This window comes from Cynocephalus volans, chromosome 7 (genome assembly GCF_027409185.1).
Source record: "Cynocephalus volans isolate mCynVol1 chromosome 7, mCynVol1.pri, whole genome shotgun sequence".
In the NCBI taxonomy this organism is placed as follows: Eukaryota; Metazoa; Chordata; class Mammalia; order Dermoptera; family Cynocephalidae; genus Cynocephalus; species Cynocephalus volans.
This window is the reverse complement of record NC_084466.1, coordinates 156,183,014-156,203,652: the sequence shown is the minus strand read 5'-3', so window position 1 is coordinate 156,203,652 and position 20,639 is coordinate 156,183,014. Positions and strand designations below refer to the sequence as shown.

Sequence of the window (20,639 nt, the reverse complement as noted above, 5' to 3'; positions counted from 1 at the left end):
AGTTTAGTAAGACATGTCTTGGGGGATTGTGGCTCTGAGGACTTGGGCAAGGGCTGTACCTCTTTGTGCCTCGTCTCTTCACCTGTAGGTCAGAGATCATTGCCTGTCCTGTAAGTGGAAGTGAGAAGCACACGGGTGACCTTGTAATGTGCTCAGCTTAGAGGCAGGTGCATCTGGATGGGTCAGTGTCTGTTAGTGGTATGACTGCTGGTCTTGCTGGTCAGCAATGTTGCGGGGTCAGTTGGTCTGGGGAACATTTAGTGGCCCGTATCTGAGTCCAGTGTGATAAAGGCACCCCCCACACGCTGGGCACACAGGCTGATACCCCACACTGTCCGTGAAAGCCCTGGAGATGCCCTGTCCAGTACAGTGGCCACTAGCCATGTGGTTATTGAAATTCTGACTCCAATTAATTACAACTATTGCAATTGAAAACTCAGTACCTTGGTTACACTGGCCACAGTTCAAGTGTTCAGTAGCCACATATATAGGATAGCAAAGATACAGAACATTTCCATCATCAAGAAAAGTCCTTCGCTCCAGTATCCCCAAAACATGGCACAGTACATGGCTCCTATCCATTTCAGGACTTGGGCAAAGCATAGTTTTACTTTAAAATCAATCCCGAGCTCAGTTGGTGCTGCGCAGAACAAGCATATGGTAGAAGAGCAGGTCCGCATCATGTTCCTGAAAACCTTCACTTCCACATCCCTCTCCGAACCCTATGGTCTCAGACAACACTGAATCAAGTGATCTGAAACCCCAAAGCCACCTTGAAGGTGTTCCCTCTTCCCCAATGTCCAGGGTCATTCATTTGGCTGCAATTCAAATTTGCTACCACTCTTCCCTGACAGAGCATATGAGAAGAGAGCAGCCTCAGAGGCGGGCAGGTGAGAAGCCAGCTCAGCCTTTATCCCTGGCTCAGGCCTCTGGGTCCGGCACGGGGTCCCAAAGAGTGGGAGCAGTCAAGGTGCTATGGTGGGACATCTGCAACAACTGGCCCTGGCAGAAGGGTGTGCAGCATCTGCTTATTTCCGTGGAACAAATACCACCACTGTGGCCAGGTTCGATCAGCTCCACAGATCCTGAAAATGTAACACTCTGTTCCTCTGAGTGCCCAACTGATTTCCCTGAAGGGCAGGCACCAGGACGGTCATGTTAGAATGAGGAATTCATGGGGCTTTCTTTCTGTATTTGGTCTGGGCTGGGAAATAGGTATTTTAGTTGTGTCCCATGTTAAAAAAACAAGAAAAGCCATTCTGCATCGGTGATTATATAGGCATTATGTGACATGACAGAGAATTGAATAAGTTAAAATATCAATGGAAAATATTCTGAAGGCTATCAGTAAATTAACTGTGGAGAATGTTCAGATGCTGCAGAGTCAGTTTCTCTCCCCATCTGCCACACCAAAAAAGCATAGAGGGGCTTTGTATAGAATTTAACCTGCACTAAGAAGAGTCCTGCTGAGAGTAGGCAGTCGGAGCCCATGACTTTGAAGGCAGGTGACAATCTTGCCCCCAGACTTCCACATTATACTGCAGGCTTGATCCGAGGGGGCCGTGGGGCTGCTCTTGGGTGTGATGTTATGACAGAACTAGGGAAAAGCTAATACTCTTCAAATCTGGCAAGCGGCCCTGGGCAATGTATGTTTCTTGGAACATATGTAATGCATTTAATGTATAATCTCTTTAATAGGACTTCTTGTCACTGCTGACTTTGTCAGACAAGCTCTTCTCAGCAGTTCTTACTCTGTAGGAATTTCTGTGCCACCAGCAACAACCACTTTCAGTAGCTTCCAAAGTATTTTTTGTACGAGACTCTTTCATTAATCTCATTTGCTTATGTAGATTTCCAAAAGGCCTCAGCAGAGAAAGTTATCAGCTTAGAGAAGTTACTTAACCTCAGTGAGCTTCAATTTTGTCTTCTGGCAAACAGGAGTGGTAAAAGGTTCAATATGATATCTATGAAGCTCCTTCCTATAACCCACATACCATAGGTAAGTAATAAAGGACACATGCTCTATTATGAGCATTTCTGCAGGATGCATTTTGTAAGTAGGTAGATGTGCAAAAAAGTATTCAAAATCATGCCTTTTAGTCCCTTGTAAAACATTTGGGCAATTCACTAAAATCGTTCTGCTTTACACAGTCAGGCGGCATCTGATCACTTGGCTTGCACGAATGCCAGGAATTATCCTGCTTATTTCAGAGCTCTCAGTATCATTCTTGTCTCTTCCCAGGAAGTTCAGAGTCATGAGACTATCTAAATAAGCCACTAATATAGTTATTGAAGATTGAGAACCAGGTAAATGGGGCACTGAATTAAAAAATGCAACAAGTTCTTGGAATGGTGGTGATTCCCCATAGCGGCTGTGAGATTCCTGGGCATGAGATCCTCAGACCAATGGGCTGCAGGTCTTGACGGCTCCATGTGCAAACTCACCAGCACCTGCGGTGAGGCATACCTTGGGTGGAGATGGCTCTGCCTGCTTCTAAGATTACCCCAAACATTCATTGTCTTGATGTGTTCATTGGGTGCTGACAACCTAATGATGCTCTGCTATTGAGAGAAGACCTGAAACCAATGTGAGAAGCTCTGTTCAGGGATACAAGCACAAGGTCAGAATCTGTCAGTGCCCAAAGTGAAGCGGGTTCTTCTACAGATCAGGTCTCTCCCAGCGTCTGCTGGGTGTTACCTGAAGACGGGGGGGAAGGGGAGAAGATAGCAGGAGGACCAAGCCACACCAAGCCCTTAAACATGACCAACAGGCAGAGATGAAATCATGAAGCTTTCGGGGATTTTGTGGCTATACTGAGTCAGAACAAATGTGAGACTATCACTTAAAAGAAGAAAATTTTAAAGAACAAGCCAACCCAAGGAGACTAATAGCTTGCAGAAACACTTGTAAATCCAGTGATTCACTACCTCACATTATCCCTGCTACCCCATCACGGGAGCAGGTCCCTGCCATCTCTGTTTATTGGAGAATCTCAGGGTCAGTTCCTATACGGCAGAAGTCAGCAAAATTTTTCAGCAAAGGGCCAGATAGTAAATATTTTAGGCTTGGAGGGCCATACAATCTATGTCCCAGTGATTCACCTCTGCCATTGTATCTTAAAAGCAGCCACAGATGACCTGTATATGAATGGGCATAGCTGCATTCCAATAAAACTTTACTTATAAAGACAGACATTAGCCAGATTTGGAGCACAGGTCATGGTTTGTGGACTCCTATTACATGGTTTGAAAATGTAGTGACCACGTTTATTCAACTGAAATCCACTGCAGTCAGGCGACATCTGATCACTTGGTTTGCATGAATGCTAGGCCAGAATATGGGTGCAGGCAACCAGGGTGTGTGAGTGCTAGACATACAGGTGTATCACCCATTAAAATATTTAGAACGCAGCTACCAAGCGTGTCCTAAGCGTTGGACACTGTGGAAGACACTGATAGGACGCAAGTCGTTCAGTTTATTGAGATACACACCTAATTGTTCAACTGTCCATACAGACGTCGGGGTCTTGCTTTAGAACTCAGTATGTAATACACATATATGTAATTTATATATGTAATATGTAAAAGGACCATCTTTTGAAAACATGAAAAATGTCCCCCTCTCAGGAATAAAAGATCATTGCAGAACATGTTTGTGTGATGCAGCTTGCTTTCACCTAGATATTGATGCTAGACGGGCAGAAATGATAAACTTGATCTATATTATGTCCTTATATTGACAAATCACTCAGAATCAGGCATTCTTCGGAAGGACCTGTCAGGGGATGAGAAATCTCTCTGAATGGGCTCTAATTACCCATGCCCAAACAGAATAAATACTGCATCACAATTATGGTGAAAGCATAAGGGGACAATTTAATTTATTTAAGTCACAGAGCAGAAAGAACCAACATGGAAAATTGCGCTGCACTATGGCAGTCATGGCACAGACTGAATCAGGAAGGTCTAGGCATTAAATTCTGACTTACTGAATTCCCAGCCTCGCCGCTTCAAGCGTGAAGGGGAAAGCTGGGCATGGTTAGGCAATCCCATCCCAATTTGGCTGTGCACTCTCTAGAAAGATGACTGGGTTGCTCTTGCCAAAACCTACCCACTTAACTGAGATCAAAGTCTTCCACCTGGTTAGCTGGGAATGGTCACATTTGGAGGAGAAGGGGTGGGTGGCATTAGATAGGCTCTCCCCAGCCTCTGCAGTCCTGAAAAGGAGCCTCGTGGATCTTCCTTGGAAAGCTGAGCGCTGCCTGCCCCAACTGGGGCATGACGCATCACAGGACAGCTGGGCATTGTGAACGGCAGAGAGAAAACAGGGTGTGATCAGGAGCGAAAAGGTTCTTATTTCTGCCAAATGCTCTCCCGTCCCTTAAAATTCCCTATTTGAATGGGATGAAAATGTCAACACGTCATTTTCTAATGTTCTCGATAATTCAGTTTCAGTGTCTCTCTCCATATTTATTGTAACCCCAAACATATTAAGCCACTCCAGCCAGACCAGCAGGTCAGCTTGTGCACTCGGTTTTTCCATTTTCCAGGACTGAGTTGTAGGAGGGGAGCAGAGTGGAATGACCAGGGCATGGTGGTCAGCCAGTCCTGAGCTGGAACGTCACACTGATCCTTGCTCCCCTAACTGTGCTTGGGCAGGGGTTTTAACCTCGCTAGATCCCAGCTGCTTCTGCTGTAACAGACAGCTAAGAACACTTGCCTTATGAAATGAAATGAGTATGGAACACACAGCTCTCGGTCCTCAGACTGTCTGCACTCAGTAAAAGGCACTGCCTCCTTAGAGGTCACTTTTTTACTGAGAAGCACCCTTCTGTGTGCTAACATTCATGAGGCTAAGCAAGGGTGCCAGCCTGAACACACTGAGACATCATCTTGCTCTATTATACACGTTGGTTTGTTTCAGAGGGTGAGGAGGGGTTGAGGAAGACAGGAGGGAAATGTCAAGCTTCATGCTTGTTTTCAGAGAAAAGTACGAGACATTATTTGGTGTTATGGGCAAGGCTGTTGATGTGGAGTCAAGAAACTTGGATTTGTTCAAGTTCACCCTGGGCTGGCCTCTCTGAGCTACGTTTTCCGATATGAAGGGAAGAGAGTCCAAGTCAGAGAACGGACCCCAAAGGCTCCTTTCTACAATAAGAACATATCCTACAGAGATGTCTTAAAACATTACAATATCAGCCACCACTTTAAAATACTCATAAAAGTTGAGAGGGGGGAAAAAAAGCCCTCTCTACAGAATCCCGTCAAAGGGCTCAATAATTCTGCTGTTCTGCGTCATTTTGCCTGCTGACGCTTTATCGGTTCCTTATCTCTGTCACACTGCACATGTTCAAGTTGGCCTTTGTCCTTCAAGGCCGCAATCCTTTGAATAGTTTTCAGGCAAACAGTTTTCTTTTTCTGTTGCAACTAATGGCTTTTATACATTTGTGATAGAATACTTAAGTCCTAAAGTCCAAGTGTAAGTTATCACTTTTTTTATTTTGACATGAAAGCACGTATCATATTCTTTCTAGCATTTTCTTCACTTAATTTACAGGGTCACAGTGAGCCTTTTCTATAGCCTGTATTTACATAACTTTGTAAACACTATTTTTAAGTTCTTGAAAAATAATAAGCCTTTCCATCTCTAATATGAAAAATAAAGCAACATATATTTGTTAAGAATATAAAACACATTTCAAATTCTTGCTTTGGGCTTCATGTAGGTATCACACATACTTGAAAATGTAATTTAAATAATCTTCCTGTGCAGAATGCCAAAATAGGTTTCAAATATCTCCCCAGCCTTTCAAGTTGGTAGGTGAATAAAAGCCTCACCACTGAGCCACTAGGCAATTCAGACACCACATTTGCAGATAAAATGAGCAATTCAAGGCATGACATGAACGTTTATGGAATTTATGGACTTGTGTCCCAGAATTCGGATTTAAAAAAAAAAAAAAAAAAGATGAAACAAGTTGTAGTTTTCAAATACTTAAAATCCCATGCCATTTCTGCTAAGCTATGCAAGAATGATCTGGAGCTCTGTTTCCCATTGGATCTGAGGGAGAGTTCCAGGGAAATGAGTATCCCCGGGCAGAACCTACAAATGTTCAATACCAAATGCCAGCCATTCCCTATTGTCTTATTCAATCCTTAAAATAACAATTTGAGGTAGGAATGACCTCCAGGAGGAAACTAAAGTTTGGATATGCTAAGTACCTTCCCTAAGGTCAAAAAGCTTATGAGAAATGGGGAAACCAGAATTCACATCTGGGCCTGTTGGGCCTAGGGCCTGATAAGTCCCACATAATGAAAAAGCAGGCAATTTTCTTGCTACTTAAGTCCACGTTCTTCCTTTTACTTGAAGGGGCTACAGAAGCTCCTGCCCCCAAACCTGGTAGGGTTCCTGCTAATTTTAGAAAAATCAAGGCCGTTGATCTGTAAAACCAGAGAACAACTAGGGTACCAGGGAACCAGGGAACATCTATGCATGAGCAACCTCCCTGGGAAACCAGTTCATCAGGACCTTTGTGATGTGAGTGGCCCATCAGCTGACAGCCAAGTGCCCTCTAGGTTCTTATTTCCACAAATTGATGTCCAAATACATGTAAATAACACATGAAAAAAAGTTTTCAAAGCAGTATGAAAAACCTTGCATGTATTTTAAAGGCCAGATTTCAAAGAACATTCCTGAGAATTGAGATTCTGGGAAAAGATGATATAAAAATGGGCATATTCTGACCAAAAATGCAGTAATTTTTCTTTTCCTATCAATTCACATTGGTTACAGCACTAAGCTATCTCCTCAGATAAGTCTTATAATTGGACATCAAGGATTTTATAAATGATCACACCAAAATTTTAATCTGTGGCAACAAGAGCTCTGAAGCATTTGTTTAAAAAACAAATGAAGGTCAGGCTTTCAAAACAAACAAAGCAGGAAAGCTTCCAGAAGAATAAGTTCTCATTTAAAATGGTTAACTAAGCTGATCTTTAAAAAAAAAAAAAAAAAAAAAAAAAAAAAGACATCAAAAGAAATCATAAATAAAAGATAAAAGCCTCTGTAGATATTTTAGATATTTACCATCAGAAACACTGGCAAATGCACATTAGTGCTTTCAAATTAACACCTCTGTAAGTTAAAGCATATCATAGCACTGGAGCTAGAGAAAAATGGCAGCCCAGCAAGAAAATATGTTTTAATAGAGTACACTCACCTTGTTATTTTCACTCGTTTGGTAGCCAGTGTCACCGAAATTCATATTCATTAATTTTTAATAAATTATAGTTTAACCTTTCTCTCTCCTCCAGGAAAACAAGTTAACTCAATCTGAAACTGAGAATTTCTGAGTCATAAACAAGTTAACTCAGAATCAGAAACTGAGCCTCAGCTCAGCCCTAAAAAGTTGTGTTCCTTATTAATAGCTACTCCTGGTGGCCTCTGGAGCAGGTGATTTGTTCGTATCATTATTGCCATTATTTTGCAACTTAGTATCTCTTTGATTGCAGGGATGTATGAAAGAAAATGTAAGTTTTGCCCTGTTTATAATCTAACCAGGCAGTCCACACACAAAATAATAACTATCTTTTCTGGTTTTTCCATATTATGATTTGATATTATGAAAAATGATTATAAACCACCAAGGGGGGGGAGTCCTGCCTTAATAATAGTGTTCTTGTCTGTACTTGTCACCGTCCAAATCAGCAAGTTTCTGACAGTAATAATAATGTACATACAGTAATAATAATACATTCTCTTCTCCATCATGCATGGCTCTGTGCAAAAGGCAGCAAGCTTGGGATGGGAAAGGGCATTGGGAAGAGGCAAGGAAAAGAAGGAAGCAATACAGGAGAAGAGGCAGGACTGGGCAAGGAACCAGGGAGACCAGCTGACTCCACTTACTCTGTTGGGGACGAGATGCCACGTGGGTTTGAATCTTCACACTAGCTGTGACGCTCTTCCACTAACCACATTACTGTTCACTTTAATTCTGAGTAATGAAAACAAGCACTAAAAGCTTCCCTAACAGCCACAGTCTCCTCAGAATTATAGTGTCACCACATTTGGGAACTGCTAGGCCAATAAAAGTTAATTTCTCAACACCGTCTAAAGAAAGCAACTGAGTTCATTAAGGGTGTTACTCAGTGAAACACGTTCACCAGGACTGCTCATGGGCTAACGAAATGACCTTTTCCATGCGTGGGAAGTGCGGGGCTGGTTTAGGGACAAGACTAAGCCACTTATGTTCACAACTGGGTGTGGGAGGCAGAAGATGACTGACCTTTTTTCCCACTTGTTTGGGGAAATTTAAACTGGGATAATGTTAATACTCTTTGGACAGATGGTCCTTACCCAGCTGGGAACATTACAAAACTGATAGACCTATCTTCCTTTTCAGAAGCAAAAGGGAATGTTACCAGTTAACCCAGAAGGATACTCACACAGATTCTTCACTCATTCACTCAATCATCATTCAAAAAAAAATTTCTTAATCATCTGCTAGACTTCAGGCCTCCACGTGGGCACTGAAAGCTCATCAGGGAACAAATACACAAAATCTCTGTCCTCACTGTGCTTACACTGTAGTGGAGGGAGATGGAAAAAAAAGCAAAATACCCAACTACAGTTTATGGAGTGTTCCACGGTGATGTGTTGTGGAGAAGTTTAAAGCAGGGAAGGGGCGTAGGAGTGGAAGGGAACTAACTTCCTACGAGTCGTGAAAGCACCAGGCATTTATGATGCCTTCCTCAATCAAGTGCTGATCGGTGGAAAGCACCAAACTGTGTATTAGGATTGAGAAGATGCACAAAGACGTGTTCCCAGCCAGCTAAATGCTTTCAGTCCCACGGTTGAAAGAAACCTCACCAGATCATCACAATCTACTGTGGAATGGTCTGTAAGAGAGCCACAAACAAGGTCCTGGGAATGTGCTGAGGATGTGCTGAGCTCCCTAGGAAGGAACAGAGCAGCCAAGCCAGGACCAAGGATGCTGGTTCACAGGAGTGTCAGAAACAGTTGCGGCATGGAAGCATTGCTACTTTTCAAAGTTAGGCAACTCTACCTCTTTAACATATAAGCAGTTCCTCCATCCTGGAAACGTAGTCTTTTAGATTTTAAGTGTCTTGAGGGCAAGATCTGTGTTTTATTCATCCAAGCAACTGGTCCCAGGCACAGGCATGTGCAGCAAGCATTCATGAACTGTGAACAGGCAGCCAAGGTGAAACCCTTTAAGCTGTATGGAGACTCAGCCTAGAATGCTGTAAAATCTAATCATCGTGTTCTTAGAGGGATAGTCTTTCAGAGTTCTAACATGGGACTCCAAAACTGTCTCTCTTAGTGTAATCAATCAGGGCATGACTCTATCTTATACAAGAAAAGTGACCCAAATGAGAGCCCTTTCCTCAAAATGATGTCCTAGATGAACAGAGGAAACCTATAGTCAGTGGGATTGGCCCTACTGCCTGACCTTGCATCTCCAGGCAAACGAGCAGGAGCCAAGAGAAACCAGAGTCATATCATACCTATGATTGCTATAACATTCTCTAAACATACACGATTCTGTGATTATATTAAAGTGACTCTAACATGGACACTGCTATACCGTATTCAGGGTACTCAGCAAGAAACATGGAAGTGAGTTTTCTAAAGTTTTATTTGAGAGCTACTGATAAAAACTTTTTAATTAAAAAAAATTAAAAAGTTAAAAGATGCTACATTTTACTGGAACAGAGATCAAACCAACCCTCATAGATCTGCTGAGACTAAGTTACCTTCTCAATTTTATTTTTCATTTGCTCGCCATTCATCATTCTATGCATGCACAAAACTTTACTGCCATCTCTTCTGTGACTGGCATGCCAGGTAATTTGGGCTAACAAAGACAGACGTGAAGCATACCACGAGCATACTTACTGATAGGGGTTCTGGTGGAGAAAGTAATTGAGAGACGGCCACAGGGCCCGTGAAGAGTAGTTGATGGAGCTGTTCCTGCAGAGCACTGAGAGGGCACCAGCCGGACAGCTCTGCAGCCTTCAACTTCCACCCCACTTAGATATCCCTACAGTGGGGGAAACGGTGCCTCAAACAGCTTTACCAGTGTTGAGGTTCCCTGTGATTTGTGTTCTTCAAAACACAGCCTAGTTTTTACCACTAACAACTTCTTTGTGTGGAGATCCTAGACCAGCAAGGATCACAGAAATACTCAACCTGATGTAGCAAGTCTGCCACTGGCTAGAGATTGCTCCTATCTGCTACTCGGAAAAGGGGAGTGGGTCAGAGAATCTCCATGAAAGCCAGTATTGTCTTCCATTGACTAAGGGAGATCTTATAGTTGGTTAGGAAAATTAACTTCATATTTTTTAAGCAGCCCTAAATTGGATATTCCCCAAATCCTGGCATTTAATAACTCAAATGCTTAAAACAGATATAGGTGAGTTTCTATGGATATATGGGGAAAGTCTAAATTCATTTAAGTTACTGAACACCTGATATATGAAATATGTACACTTCCAGGGCATAAGCTGGCAAACTCCTAGTGAGGACGTAGACTCAGGAACAATCCAAATCTACTTTTGGGGGTGGATTTAAAACATAGGAGGACTGGCTGAAAACAGCTCACTTTGACTACTTTTGGAGATTCGATTTCTCCCAACAACAGCAGTGGTATCATTTTACTCCTCTAATTAATGTCACTGTGACACTATTAAGTGAAAAACCCCTTTAAGATGCTGACATAAATGATGGCTTAGTTATCAAGAAGGGACAGCTGGAGCACAAACCTGGGCAAAATTGCAAGAGAAAAAAACATTTTTGGCACCCAGTGAGAAAGTTGAAAGAACAAGAGAGATCAAAAGTAGAAGAATAAATTAAACAATGGCATGATGTTGTTGAGAGCAGAGACGTGCATTTTAAAATTTTTGCAGCAACCACCACCTCTAGCTGAGGGCCGTGCACACAGGACTGGATGCAGCTTGTGAGTTAATTCAGTGTAACAGTTCCAATACCCTATGTAACTATTGTTTTGAGGATCACCCTTAGATGGTTTCACCCTGATTTTAGCATTATCCCAAAACTGGCATTTGTTTATGTGCTAAAAACTCTGAATTTGCTGAAAATGCACATGCCACTTAAAAAGAGCAGCAAACTAGCAACTGGGTCACTTGCTTTCCCCTGCAATGTGCACCTAGTCAGAGCTTCAGGGAGGGGGCCCACAGCACATTACACGCTAACACACTTGTGATATTGAGAGGAGAATGCTTTTCTGAATTCTGCAGCCCAACTGAACATACCCAAATGCCGCATCCACAGTCATCCGGGAAGGAGAAAAGAGAACTTTCAATTGAGCAGTTAAGGTCTTCTACAGAAAGCATGCTGGAGGACTGTGGCAGTAGAAACAGCACATTAAAGTCCAGCCAATAATCCAGTACTAGTAATTACTATTAAGTACTTTAAAATTAACTTCCACTTGCCAACCATTCTTCTCTGAGACCCTTATAACTTTGTCAGGCTTTGCTTCTGAAAACAGCACAGCGAGAAACGTTTTTTTTTTTTTCCCTTTCTGACCTTTTAACCAAACAATGTTTTTGTTTTATTTTTTTTTTTAAATCAGAGTAGCTAGTCCCACCTCTTAGTCCCTGTCTTCAAGTCTTAGAGACACTTGTGGCCAGGAAGAAAGCTTTCAGTGACCTTTCTCTGGCATTTCTCAACACCCTTTCTACCACCGGGGTTCTGCTAACTTAGATCTCTCTGAAATGCCTTCATGAAAAAGCAGATGCTCTCTAATGCTCCTTGGGATCTCAGCCTCCTGGGACACAGCTGTGGTGCAGCTCGGAGGCAGCCATCCTTTCTCCTTTTCATTTCTATGGCTGATATTAGAGCTGCTGCACCAGCTCCACCATGCACCTTCCCTTCCTTTTTTCTTTTAATTCCACTCCAATTCTCTCTTTTGTTGATGATCTATAAAAGGAATAACTGAAGATGTGCATACCCCAAATTGTCACCAATGTTTTTTTAGTAAATATACAAAGTATAGAAACATTACATATTTGTAATTATACAAGTATGTTATATACCTATAAATAAAGTATATATATATACACACACACATATACATATATATTTGCATATTCAGGAATTTTTGATAATGACAACTGAAGAATTAGACCAGATTACTATAAAAGGTAGCTGAAGGAACTGGTGAACTACACGTTGAGTTAAACCTGAGGAGTCCAAGCCACCACCAGAAAGCAGCCCTGAGGCTTTCTTCGAATGGGGCTGCCCTGACTAGTGTTCCACACTGTGTTCCCTAACCCACACTCATTTTACTGTCTTTAAAGTAGAGCATTGTCTTCTGACAATATCTGCTTCAACACAAGAATATGTGGAAATGACTCAAAAGCTGGACACCACAAAAATAACCTTGTAAAATTAGCTCATCCAAATCCCTTCTGTTTTAAATTCCATTAACTACTATTTCTTCCATTTGCGTAGAGTTGTTTTAGCATCAACTCTGTCTCCTCCATGCACTCTGAGTCCATGTCCTTTACATCTCTATTAATTTTATAACTCATGGTCTCCTTTAACTTTCAGGAAAGCACATCCTGACCAAGGAGAGTTCAAAGGGCATCAGTCACGGAGAAGTTCAGGATCTCAAAATTGGCTCCCTGGTTAGAGCTATGTTCTGGAGAGATGGGAGGATATGGGGTCAAAAGAAAAGAAAACGAAAAGTACTGGAAAGACAGTGCTTTGGATTCTTGGTGCTGTCCTTGGTACTGAACACCGTGTTTGCCAAATAATACACACTGTTAAGAGAATACTGACAACTAACTGCCAAAGGGACAAGAAATAGTGAGTGATACAAAATCCGTATTTTACAATAAACATGCTTATCATTAGGGCCGAAGGGGTTCATATTAGGAGAAAAGTGAGGACCAGAACTTTTCATGGTTGATAATTTTTATTTCCTTTTTGAACTCCATTGGAATTCTTTGATCATATTAGTGTGTTACTGTGAACTTCAGTATGAAAACACAAAGACTATACGATTTGGCCAAATTAATATTAGCCAAACACTCAGAACTTCCACATATTGTATGAGGCATGGGGTTCTAAACCTATATGAGGTATAGGCTCTTCAAAACAAAAGGGAAGATAGCTTTACAAAGGGAGCAATTGACTTGCAAGCCAGAAATATAATTTTTCATCAAAATGCTCTTTGCAGCTTTTACATCAATAACCTAAGCTGTCCCTTTTCTAAACTTCTAAACCACAAAAGATTTCTAGCCCTGCTATCATTGGAGAAGAATCTGCTCCAACAATTTAAAGTGTTTGGATTCTTCCCCTTCATGGCAATGTCAATACAGAAAGATGATTATTCCAAGTATTGATTTTTATGACACGTTTCCAAGTTGAGAAGGAAAAGGGAAATTCCATAGCAGCACTTTGTTTCCTGTCCCATAGAAAGAACTTACGTGTTTCATCTGTATTTTGAGAACATATCCATTCAGATGCTGCAACCTAATTATTAATGTGACCATAAGACTATCAGTGAAGCCAAACCCTACAGCTTGGAAACTCCTATGACAATTAGATGGATTATCAAAGCAATAATCACAAAGGATTACATAGTTTTAAGCTCTCTACTGAGAACACCCTTGTGCATAATCAAATTTTAGCAGGCATACCCTGATTGACATTAGCTGCTGGAAGCAGACTCTAAATTAACCACATGACACGGGTCAACACTTTAAATTTTATCTACAAATTAATCTCTCACTGACTTTTATGGATGCTAAACATTTGATTCCTTTAAACAAAAGAAAGATCCTAAATGATGCCTTAGAACTGTACTGAAGGGTCTCTCCAAGAAGGGTTCATAGTAACGAAATCCTGAAAATACTTCTCAGACATGGTAGAAAGATGATGGACCACCGATTTTTCTCTTTAATGAACTGAAAAGAGAGCAAACATAGGTATGTCTCCCTACAAAGTAGATGGAATGATTCCTTTGCTTCTTACCAACAGACACCAGCCAAACCACACCATCTTCTCAGGAGTGAATTAGGTTGGGTTGTGAATAAACAAAGCAAGAGAAAGGAAGCTGAAGGTGATGCTACAGAAGGGAAGGGATGGGGGTAAAAGTCAAGAGGAAGGTGTTTTCCTTCCAGCCACCCACAAGAAAAACTACGATAGTGGCTTCCCAGTGAGTGAGAAGCAATGTCTGAAAAGCCTCCCGTTTTACACAATCTGCCCCCATCTCCCTCCACTCCCACTTGCACGCTGGCCTTTTTTCTCTGTCCTGCAAACATGCCAACATTCCCACTGCAGGATAGTAATACATGATGGTCCTGCTTGCAACACTCAGTCCTTAGAGTCCAAACCAAAACCACCCCTTACAACACTTCTTTAACTCTCAGCCGTATCAAAAATGATCTAACCATTCATGCATGCATGCATGCATGCATGCATTTATGTGGTGTTCATCTTCCTCACCCACTCTGCTGCAAGCTTTGTGAGGACAAGGACACCATCTCATTTGCACATGTCTCCTCGGTAGCCAGAATAGTGCCTTAGTAACTAAGTACTAAGGCTTTTAGTAACTATTTGCTGACTGACTGTAAGAGGGAAGGAAAGGATGCATTTTACAAGGTGATTAGAATAGAGTCTTTTCAGGAAGGGCTTTAAGAAAGTAATTTCTTACTGAAAGACGCCAAGGTCCTGGAAGAGAGTCCTCTTGTGCATTGCAGGTGCCTATAGCCTCTATCCTGCCACCAACTATCCCAAGCTGCCAATTACATGTAGTGCAGAACACTAGTCCCAAGACACAGGCAAGGCTAAGTTGAGCATCAGAAGCCTGGAGTCTAAGAATAATGACATCCCAGACCTGAAGTGTTACTGTATTCTCCCCTATAAAATGAGGATAGCAAAGTTAATTGGAAGACTCAAGGCTCAGTGCAAGTGAGACACTTGGAAACTCTAAGGTACTGGGCAAGGAATGGGTGTTGATGAGGCTTGACAGAGATTTGTTCTGTAGGCTAGGGTAGGAAGGCTCTATGAGCTCGGAATTCACACTTTCCTCGGAGACTTGAAAAAGTACCCTCAGACAATGGTTAGGAAATACTGCTGATTTTGCCTGCATTAAGAAGCTAAACTTTGGATGTGACCAGGACACACGGACAACTGTTATGTATGCTCCCTACTGTCTGATGGCTTGTACCCACTAGTACAGCACCATAACAGAGCAGCACCCCATCTGCAACCCAAAAGTCTGACAACACATCCAGCAAGGACCTAGGCTCACGCGCTGCAATTATTTCACTCACAAAGTGACCTTGGTCAGTAATGAGCATAGGGCCATGTTCAAGTCGAATAAGCTGGATGGAGAAAGGCAATATGGATAGATAAGGTGTGGGAGGATGGAGAAGGCTAATGTCCTGACATGGAGGAATCTGGGCATGGGTTGGACAAATCCGGAGCCAGGTGGAAGGCATCCTTGGGGTTTGTTGTCAAGAGAGGAAAGATAAGGAGGAAAAAATCACCATGACTGATAAAAAATGGGAGGGCGTAAGGCACAGACTATTCATTCCTCCTCTCTCCCCACAGAGCCAGAGGGAGAAGAAAAGGCCAAATGTGGGTATCCAAAGGTGCCCAATAGGGGACTTGACAATGGAAAAACAAGGACACAAGTGCAGCCATACTATGATTCCAACTCTGGTTCAAATACAGTGAATCACAGGAAATGCTTGGCAGCACTTTGAGGCACAATATGGCCACTTATTAACAAATAAAGTGCACAGAACTCAGAGGTCACGTCTGAGTTTACCAAAGCCCACTGAGACCATCTCGGCACTGAGAAAACAATCCTTTTGTCAAATGTTTGTGTAACACAAAATATAATGAGGAAAACAAGTTATTTTCAGTTTAAAATCTATGATGCATACAAGAGAAGTTTACATAGCAAAGTTGATAAAAAAAAAATATTGACTAGTGATGTTGACAGAAAACCTTCTGTGCACACAATTACTCTGTTGAGTAACTCTATACCTATATATTTTGCCCCCAAAATGTTTAAAGCTCACTCAGATGGAAGCTTTTCTCTTGCCACAAATTTAACAGATTCTGGTTATCATGTTTATCCCTGGGTACAAAATAATATTCATAAAAAATATGCCTGCATGTTAAAAATAACAGAGAGAAAAGGCCAGTTGAAGGAGTTAGGAGAAACTGTGAAAGCACCAAGCACCCCCGTACTAGTTTCTTGGGGTGAATGGGCCAAGAGATATCTAAGGCAATTCCGGATTAAGAAAATCCTCCTCATCAAACCTTCAAGTTTATAAGCCTTCGGCATGATACTACAAAAATACTCCAAGGTTTTTTTTCTAACTGGGAGAGTTAGCAACGTCCCTCTACCCCGCCACACCCCCAACAAACAAAAGCCAAAATCTGTCTGGTCTCATAGGGTTGACAGATCTCATCAGAGAATATAGCCAGAAAAAAGTAAATCAGAAGTCAGGACAGTGGCAGTCCAGTATTCTACTACAGGGGTCAGCAAGTTCTTTCTCTAAAGAGCCACAGAGTAAATGTTCTGGGATTTGCAGACCAAGAGGCAAAATTGAGGATTCTAGACAGGTACTTATATAAAAACTTTCACAATTTTTACTGTCAGAACTAAAAACTTTACGAACACTGAAATCTGAATTCTAAATAATTTCCATGCATCACAACTATTATTACTCTTGTGACTTTTTTCAAGCATTTAAAAATGTAAAATCCATTCTAAGCTTGCAGGACAAAACCAGTCTTTGGGCAAGATTTGGCCTGCAGGCCCTAATTCGCCACACCTGCTCTAGCAGGACAGAAGGTGGCGAGGCAAACGCAAGCTATCAAGTCAGCATATGTATTTGTGGTTTTGACTTTCCCTCAGTTTCCTTAGAAGACCATAAATATAAAGCTGCACTGAAACATCCCAAATTCCCTGTGCTTATAGCAAAATCCGATTATTTACTTCATCCAGTAGCTTATGTTCACATCCTAAATTAAATTTAAATATCATCTTAGCTGTAGACGGTGCCTTGGTTGTGTACAATGAAGGCAAACACAGGAGCAAAATGGGATACACCCTGATCAGTTTCCATTACCATGATGAGCTCGGCACTGGGAAAGCATCTGATCTGAGCGACCCCCAGCCACCACTTGTAATGCTCTCCTGTTCTTATCTTGTAGGCTTTCATATCGGACGGGGCAAGACACAGCTAATTGTGACACATGCAGGAACAGTGCATGTATTATCTATAGGTACGTTAACGTTCTCCTCTTCCCACTTTTTATTATGAGTGACAAGTGATGTTTACCCACAAATGCAAGAACCATCTGGGGCCACGGTGGGATGATTCTATCAGATGAAAAGTAAAGGACCATACCTGACCATAATTCTAAGCTACCTCTAAGTACTCCACCCCAGCTATAGAATCACGGGGTGAGTGTGAGATGAATGCATTTATCTGTATTGCAAATACATCTTAGTGGTTTCAAGAATTGGTCTAAGTTTGATGGCTTGTTCCTTTGGAATCGATCAATAGCCATGAGCACTGAACTGTGGGTTCTGGAAAGGCTGTAAAATACAAGCCCTTCTAAGGGTATAGATCAAAGGCATGAAGCCAAGTCATATGTGCTAAGAATACCACGAAAGACCTGGGCTGCTCACACCAAATGCACAGTTTTATTTCCTAGGAACTCTGGAGGACTGTGGCACTCGCATCCCTGGGGGTAGAGTCCCCTCTCTAGAGCCCCTACATCTGTTTTTCATGTTTTCTAATTTGAAGTTTGCTTATATTACTGACACCAACAAGAATACTGCAGAAACTTTCAATAGGCAAAAGCTGTGTTAGGCTTTTGGCAATAATTTATGATTTTAAGACATGGGTAAAACCTTAAGAGCGGTTGACATTTTTTTTTTATTTTTAAAAATGTAATTTTCACAAACAAAATGTAAGAGCAGTAAGAGATATTATGACTCCATTTACTTTTAAAAATTAAGACTGAAGAATAATTTTAGTGATCTGCCAAATTATCAAAAAAAACCATTATAATTGAATAGTTATATGTCTAATATACACCTCCCCCCAAAAAACCCCCTCTAAAAAGATCTTCAGAGTTACCAAGAACAGTGAAAAAGCCAGAGGCTACACAATCCTGGAGCCAGTAGGTTCCTCTCCCAAGCGAAAGCAGAGAGAGCATCCCAGACAGGACCAGGTTCTTCACAAGCAGAGCGGGGAGACCTTGTCTGGGAGCAGCAGAAGAAACTGCAAGGCAGAGATGAGCGGGACGCCACATCACATTCCTTACTGCAGAGCTTCTCAACCAAGGGTGGTTTTGCCTCCCAGGGGACATCTGGCAAAGTCTGGGAGGAGACATTCTCAGTTGTCACAACTGGGTATCTAGTAGGTAGAGGCCAGGGATGCTGCTAACATCCTGTATCGCACAGGACAGCCCTCCACAGCAGTTATCCAGTCCAAAATATCAATAGTCTGAAGCTGAAAATGCCAACCTTACTGGAACTATCCTCACATTAATGTCTTGCAAAAGGCACATACAGTCTGCTGGGGCCTCCTGGCAGCAGGCAGGGAGCCAGGACCCCTGCAGCAGCCCTGGCCCACCATGCTAAGCCATAGCTTGTTCTTGGCGATTGCCAATGAGGAGGTTAAAAGTATGCATCCATGCAAGGTTTCTCTTCAGGAACTCCAAGTCACAAACTCAGAGATAGCAATTTAACAGACAAGTCTGCTTAATGGGAACATTTTACTGCATTCATATCATGGAAAAGAATTCTGAATCAACAGTAAAAGGATACTACTGACATAAAATAACCCCTTCACTACTCCTCAGTTTAGCTTTTATTACTGTGGGAGCTAAGACTTACCAGGTCTCTCAGTGCAACAAGGCAGAAGTGAGCAGAGATTTCCAGGCAGAGATAACAAGGCAGAAGTGAGCAGAGATTTCCAGAGAAGGTCCATTGAATGAGCTTGTTCAGCCTAAACCTATTTAACATTTTGTGAGTGATCGAAAAAAGAATTTATTAGGACACTGTCCAACATAATTGAAATAATTTAAATAAATTTAGCTCTAAATCCAGAACTAACTTACATCAAAAGTTATATTGAAAGTGATTTAACAAGTCTTTGGAGGACAGGAACTCGTATTTTTAGGAATTAGCCTTGAGTAGTTACTATTTTGAATTGGCTCAACCAACATTCGGAATGAATCTCAATACATCAGTCAAGGGCCCACTTTGCAAAAGAATTGTGAGTGTCCAGGCATCACGGGAATTTGCCAGAATTTAGGAAGGCTCATCAGGTAGAGGAATTAAGGCATCATGACCACTCTAGTGATCTTGCATGGACGGGGAAAATGCATGTCTGTGCACAGAGACTTTTCCACTGAAGATGTGATTGTATAGGCTGTTGCTCTGGTCATGTGCATCTTCAGAAACTGAATAGAAATAAGGCCTTCTGTGGACTCGCAAATCCTACCATCATCCCGTGCACATGTACAAAGCATCCCATGAGAGGTGGTACTACACAAAGTGTCACCTCTTCACAGTGGTGACAACAACAAAGAATTCCCACAAGCCCCCAAATTCTGCTGCAAACAGAAGTTACTCTGGAAGGCTCAGCAGGCAGGTCACAGAGCATCCTACAGAGTGACATTTCAGCTGGATTCCCACTGTCCCCCAGAGTCTTTATTTCATGTGTCTTCCAACTAAAGATCTTTTCAAATAAAGATTTCACCATTACTATAAAGTTGAACATACACAACTCATCAAACTGTTTCCCAAATGTCTTATCACTTTATATAAGAAATAATTGAAGTCTAACAGTGATTCTGCAGTGGCTCTTGATGCTGGGCACAAGTTTCATGAGGTCTGTAGGAACAGATGATAAAGAGAGTGAAAGCTCACTGGTGGTCCATTCATTGAAAAACCTGTCCATAGGGAAATCATAAAAAATGATATGTACCTAATTTAAACATATTATTTTAATTTGAATAACATAAGCTAAAGTCTTGTATGCAGACGATTTAAAGTTATGCCAGTCTTTTGACTGAGGCCCAGATGCTTTCTTTGAACACAGGCACTCCCCTGGCGTTCCGAATTTTTCTCCATGCACCACAGCAGCCTTCGTTCTTTTAAAGTGGAGGAGTCTTGGGATAGAATCTGATTTCGGAACTCTTCTGAATGCATACATGACTTTTTCACACTGAATGTTTTGTAGCACCCTGTCTTTCCAAAGCATCTAACACACAGAAATAACAATTCTTTCTTGCCTCATTAGTTTACACAACATGCAATAATTAAATCATTTCCATAATGAGTATGAATGGCATAAACAGGTCCAGGAACAAGTGTGACATCCTCTTGGTTAGCATGCAGCTCGAGAAAGAACAGAGGTCCCAGGTCACCAAGAGAGGAGCCTGTTAGTCGGTGGCATCCTGCCTTGTGTGGGTGTCACTTACATCATGGAAAGGAAAGTGCAGCTGTGGTTAATCTAGTTCGTCACCTAAGGGGCTTCTATAATCCTACCTGAATAACAAAGGCTGATGTACTAGAAGGATAGAAACTGGACTGGCTCCCAGAGGACTG

At 41.8% G+C, this 20,639-nt stretch overlaps 2 protein-coding genes across 5 annotated transcripts in view; one reads left to right on the top strand and one right to left on the bottom strand.

Annotated features, from left to right (window-relative positions):
• Nucleotides 1-20,639, bottom strand: part of DOCK1 (dedicator of cytokinesis 1) — a 489,712-nt gene that overhangs the window by 251,216 nt on the left and 217,857 nt on the right. The window lies entirely within an intron of this gene.
• INSYN2A (inhibitory synaptic factor 2A) overlaps nt 1-20,639 on the top strand; it is a 54,707-nt gene that overhangs the window by 22,221 nt on the left and 11,847 nt on the right. The window contains exon 3 of the mRNA XM_063101689.1: nt 17,225-17,296. Coding sequence (XP_062957759.1) covers nt 17,225-17,296 — 72 coding nt within the window. The remainder of the gene's footprint in view (nt 1-17,224; nt 17,297-20,639) is intronic.